At 34.5% G+C, this 6,227-nt stretch overlaps 1 protein-coding gene across 1 annotated transcript in view; it reads right to left on the bottom strand.

Annotated features, from left to right (window-relative positions):
* LOC106469967 (U4/U6 small nuclear ribonucleoprotein Prp4-like) overlaps positions 1–4,541 on the bottom strand; it is a 33,832-nt gene extending 29,291 nt beyond the window's left edge. Inside the window, 2 exon segments of the mRNA XM_013930486.2 lie at positions 3,963–4,036; positions 4,326–4,541. Coding sequence (XP_013785940.1) covers positions 3,963–4,036; positions 4,326–4,524 — 273 coding nt within the window. The 5' untranslated portion in view covers positions 4,525–4,541.
* Between the last annotated feature and the right edge of the window lie 1,686 nt (positions 4,542–6,227).

The following is a 6,227-nucleotide window of genomic DNA, read 5'->3' as shown; positions in this document are numbered from 1 at the left end:
AAGAGTTGGCGGTGAGTGGTGATGACTAGCTGCCTTTCCTCTAGTCTAACGCTGCTAAATTATGGATGGCTAGCACAGATAGCCCTCGTGTAGCTTTGTGCGAAATTCAAAACAAACAAACAAACATGTGAAATAGATGAAATGTTGTTTTCAGTTTAAACAGGTTTGCACACAATCAGCAGATTATACATCAAGTTTTAAGCAAATTTCCCCGAAATCAAAAAAGGTCATACCTATAACAGTTTTAGTAACTAGCCAGTTTTGCTTCTGCCAAACAACATTCACAAAATTTTACAAAATACCTCATAAGAAAGGGCTGCATAACAATCAAAACAAAAAGAGAAGACAAAAACTAACTTTTCTGAAAAACTTCATGTGGTACCTATGGTTTTTATTTTGAAATCTTGAAAACTTTTACTGCTGAAACATAACAAAGTGCATTTTGTTGGATTAAAGGTCAACTATTAAATGTGAAATATTGCATTATCTTTGAATCCGTCAAGCTTACTGACAGTGCTCATACTCTTAAGCATCTCTCTACTATCAAGCAAAGTCAAATTAACAGTTTCTGCAAAATGACACTACATACAGGTAAAATAATGATACTAATAAAGTTTGTAAGCCAATCAAGTCCAGACTGTGATCATGGAGACAAGAGATGAACCAGCCAAGGAAGAGGAGGCAAGGATTTTGTGAAATAGAGCCTTTACTTTCTACAGGTGATCAGTTTTCAGCACATGTCACAAAATGTAATGAATTATGTGGCAAGGCAAATCTCATAAGTACTTGATTCTGATGTTCCAGAAGCTTTTGACTGCCACAGGAACCAATAACATGGTGACATCAGTGACTCACAATGATGATGGTACTCCACACCATTCAGTTGAAGACCACATGTCGATTTTTAAGCCATCTTTAGCCATAAGTATGTTTTGAGATTAAGCCCCATGTACAGATGATTACAAAATCTCCAACTTTAAGAAGCTTACAGAATCCAACCTGTTAAGGGTAGTGTCCAAGTATCAACATAGATGGGCAAATGTAGCATACGTGAAATACAGACTGATGCCTTTATCAAATCTTTACCCACATCTATGAAGGATCACTCTCATCTTAAAACTCATCAAATCATACTCCTTAAAAATATTGAAGCAAGATTACAGAGAAAGCTGCAGCTAGAAGACTTGTCTATCAGATTGAACACTACTACCATCATTAACATGTGGTTACTGCAATGGAAGAGAAATCTGGATCAATGCTGCTGAATTCGCAGCTGATACATGCAAGGAGTTTGATGCTGATTAGAGCCTCTTGGCAACAGCTTTAGACTTGAAATACACCTCCAAAGGAGTCCAGATGCCCATTCTTGCTGACAAAATGTTTGTGATAGGCATCAGTATAACAAGTGTAAGATGGATCATAGCTGCACTAACTACCAGCTAACAAACAAACTGAATCAACACTGGCACTGGCCTACTTCGACAATCACCATTCTTGCCTGTCATCTTCAACATCTACAACATTGGTCTAGCCCGTCTCAGCAGTCCAACCACGTGCTAAGCTTCACTAATGACATTCTGATGTACGGCAGAAGCTCTAGTAAAGCTGAAATAAAAAGCAAGATGCAACAATCCCTTAGCATATTTGACCAAATGGAGCAATGACACAGGAATGGTCACAAATCCTGCCAAAGCTACACTTTACAAAAGATATTCTGATGAGAACAAACCATCACCATCCTTTGAAAGCACTACTATCCCTCTGGAAGCATATCTGAAGTATGTGGAGGTAACCTTTGACAGACAATTCAAATAATTAACACCACAATAAACAAATACCAAAAGCATCATCACACTGAAAGTTACAGAAGGAAATACAACTGAAGAATTTCACATGCTTATACTCAATCAAAACTTTATCCAGTGCATTTTAGATTATACCCTACTAATCATCAATATGAGTGCTACACAGATAGATAAGACTGAAAAGATGCTAAAACAACTGTTTAAGACTGGTCACAGGATGTGCTTTATCACTTTTATTGAAGCCCTATAACACCTCACAAGCCTCAACAGCTTTGCAGAACACCAACAGTACTAACAAGCAACGTTTTTCACTAACACCTGCAGTATAAAGACCATACATTCCATCATTGTGCCACTGCCATTTTCCAATGAGACATTAAAGCTCCTTAACAACCCCATAAACACCTATCAAGTGGGGGATTACCATAAAGGTGCCTAAGAAGACATTCAAGGATGGATACATGCTACACAGCCACAATGAAATAATTAATCACCATCAAATCTCCAATATCTCTCCATGTGGAGTAAATAACCGGTACCACTGGGGTCCATAGAAATAATCCTAGACATCATAGTCACTGATGGTTCCTACACCAAATACAGCAAGAGAGAATTCATTATCTCATGGAACAACAATATTTTGCATAATACTGGTGGAGCATTAAAGATTCAAAACAGCACATTAATGGAGCTGAAAGTCATAAAGCAACTTCTCCCCAGGACTGCTGAAAGTAGACAATGTCAAAAACATAATATTTGCAATTGATTCATGCATAAAATTCAAAATAGTTGGTCCTATGATGAATAGCTGAGATTAAAGCAAACACATGGTAAGACCATCACCTGGATACATGTGCTAGGCCATGCAGGAGTAAAGTTAAACTACGAAACTAACAGTGTCACATGAGAAGCCTCATTTTCAAAACCAACACAGCTCACACATAGGAAATTAACCTCTTCCACACTTATGAGGTGAAAGTGGCAACCACAGAAGGTCTCCATAAACACTCAGCAGGAATGAGGCAACTGGCAAACAAAATATCATACGATGTAGCTACAAAAAAGCAAGAGATGGGGAATCAATTAGACTGTATACAGCCAGAAGGCCACTGGTAACAGATGTAAAGGAACTCTCTCTTACTTCTTGTGAGGAGGCTGTTCTCCACATGACGAGACAATGCCTATCAGTACAACCTCTCGGATTTTTACTTAATACTCAACTTTTTGAACTTGTTATGGTACGACAGCTCTCTAACATCTTTTCACTATTGACACAAACCTTGAATTCAATGACTGGAAACTGACAATTTCTTAAAATCTTAATAATCTTAACCATCAGGTTGTTATCAGTCAACCTATTATATAATTATAATAAATATTTTTTCATCTAAAAGTTTTAATTATTCACAATTTTCAATCCATTAGAAAATTAAATTTAAACCTTAAAGCCAAAAGATATCATAATAACTGCATTCAGGTATAGCACCGAAGGATGATTCCTGAGTGCAGTTGTGTCTTAAGTTATACCCATAAATCAGCTTTTGTTGGTAAAACATTAATATTTTCAGCACAGGCTTGGTCTCTGGGACCAACCTTGTTACCATTTTATGTTTACCATGTGGTCTCATGATTTCTATATCGATTTAGATCATCAGAACTCATTCAAAAACTGTGAATAACAAAGCATTGTATGTAACTTCTCTTTAAATATGGTAATTATGACGTTTGAATTTAAGGTTAAAATTCATACATCATAATTAAAGAGAAGTTACATACGAGTAGTTGAACTTAACACAACTGCATGCCTTATTGTGTTAGAAGTCTCAATGTATGTATTACAATCTTGCTGGTCTGTTATTTTTAGACAACTAAGTATATTAAAACTAGTAATTCTTGCCTCTCAAATATTGCATTTAAGTTTGCAAATCTTTCACATGAAAAAAAATTACTTTGGTGTTGTTACATCACACCAATGCAAACAAGCAAGCATTGTGTTAGTAGCCACTACTAGGCCTGTTAAAGAAGTTAACAATGTTAAACAAAATTTTCATGTTAATATATTAAAACATTATACTAATGAATAAGACTCAGTCAGGAATAAACCACATTTCCCAAATAAAATAAAGAGATTCAAGAGTAGTAAGCTGAGGTTAATACCTTTTTTCTTCTTTCAAACTCTTCCAAAAGTGCCTGCTTTTCTTTGTTGACTTCTGCTTCAATGTCCATATATTCTAAAAAAAATTGAATACACAGCATCATAGACTTTTAAGGTTAGATAAAAATGTTAGACATTATTTGAACTGAAATTTTAGTTCAGACATTTTTCACCTAAAACTCAAGAAGAATTACAGATGAAAATTAAACACAAAACTCAGAAATAAGCTTAAGATAAATTTTATTTTGCATCTCTAGTAAAAAAAAAAGTCACATGCCTTATATCTCTTTTCATGTAATTAGTTGATAATGAACTATTTCAGATATATATATGTCATTTACAGTTAAACCTCCTCTACTACCAACCTTCAGATATATTAATGTTGCTAGCTTCAACAGCTGTTTTGTTGCCATCGTCTGCTTCTTCGGAATCACTCTTCTCTTCTTCTCCATCACTTGACTTTTTTTCTTTCTCCAAAAGTCTTTCACGTTCTTTTTCCTCCAGACTGCCATAATGTACAATCTTCTGTTTCTTCACATATGTTCCTTCCTCATCATCTGACATCTTTAATCAATGCTGTTGAAGTTCAGAGAGAAAAAAAAATATTATTACAGGTTGAAGGCTCTCAATTACTAGTTTACAGTAAATTAAACTTAGGTCCAAAAAGAACATTTTCAATAAGTAAAAATAATGTAAGCAAGTAAAATACTTATATATATTACAATATTGTTTTGGGTGTATGTAACTGTTCCATCATCTTAGTGTAAAAAAATCTGTTAACTTTCCAAACACTGTATGAACTTAATTTTAAACTAGATTCTAGAGCACCTTTGATTCTGTTTGTTTGTTTGTAATTAAGCACAAAGCTACACAATTTTTGATTCTGTTTACAGGCTAGATACCCAAACTTAAGTTTCATTGTCACATCTTCAGTGATATTAATATAACATACGAACAATGAATCATTTGGTTTTTCACAACTTTCCCTGAACACCCATGTACCCCTTAGAAAAATAAAATAAAAATTTAAACAAACCCTTTATTTTTCAGAAAATCATTAATTTTCCTATCAAATCCTTGTAAGATTCCTGCTCATACAACTGCCAATGACAACTCATTCAATAAGCTAATAACCATGTTAAAGAAACAAAATTGTCTGAATTGGAGTCCAGCATGTCTTTTCCAAATTTTAAACTTATGTTCTCTTCTCCTATTCAAAATATAGTAGTAAAACATCAAGCTTAAGATAGATGGGAACCCACTCAATAGCCTTACTGAAGAAATGGATCTTGGCACAGTAGCAGATAAGTCATTTAACCTTTTCTGGACCAAGATCAATCTAATGCTAGAAAAAATTAAAAGTCATTCAAAGTATTTATTTAGTGTTTAGAATGCAAAATATAGAGCAAGTAAAAAAATCCCTTCCTAAGGTGTGTGCCAGATATCTCCAGTTTTCATGTATAACTATGAGTAAATGCTGTTCAAATGGTATGTGCCATATCTGACCCATGTGACAATAAAAAGTTATCAATAAAGTGCTCTTTTGTCAGTAGTAATGCTAACAGAATCTTAGGCTGTATTCATAGACATATTGATTACAAGTCAAAACAATTATCTCTAAAATTAACTCACTAATGTAGGCCACACTTTCAATACTGTGTGTACAGTTTTGGTTTCCTTGTCTAAGAAAGGATACTGACTTATTGGAAAAAGGTTCAAAGGAGGGCTACTAGGATGATTCCACTTCCAAGAATGGAAGAGTTATCTTATGTAGATCAGTTAAGATTTATTAAATTATTTTATTTGTGAAATAAAAAAGGGGAATAAGTTGTGATCTTAGAAATGCTTACAAGATTATTGAGGATTTTAATAGAACAAGGCCTTTGCTTTCTTTGTGCAATATTATGAAGACAATAGGATGGCAGGACACAAGTTGAAGATTTGAAGAACACAGGATAGGCTCTAGTTAAGCAGTGTGATTTTCTAACAGTATTCTTGAGGTCGGACATTTGGGAACTTTGCCCTCCGACAATACAGTGTCGACATAGAAACTGAGGTGAAGGGGCAAACAAATAGTGCAACAAAATGGAAATTTTGTTCATCCTGTACACTTTTCCACTGTCTAAACTCGTATTTGTAACAACTATTTGTGTTTGTGATGAGTTTCTGTTGTTCCAAACCTGCAAAAATGGTAAAGGTTTGTTGTGTATCCAATTGCACCAATAACAAGTCGAAAAGGTGTGAATTTTCCTGTTATTGATACCCAG

The sequence above is a fragment of the Limulus polyphemus genome, unplaced genomic scaffold (genome assembly GCF_000517525.1).
Source record: "Limulus polyphemus unplaced genomic scaffold, Limulus_polyphemus-2.1.2 Scaffold3748, whole genome shotgun sequence".
Classification (NCBI taxonomy): Eukaryota; Metazoa; Arthropoda; class Merostomata; order Xiphosura; family Limulidae; genus Limulus; species Limulus polyphemus.
Note: the sequence above shows the minus strand (reverse complement) of the source record. Positions and strands in the feature narration are given on the sequence as shown.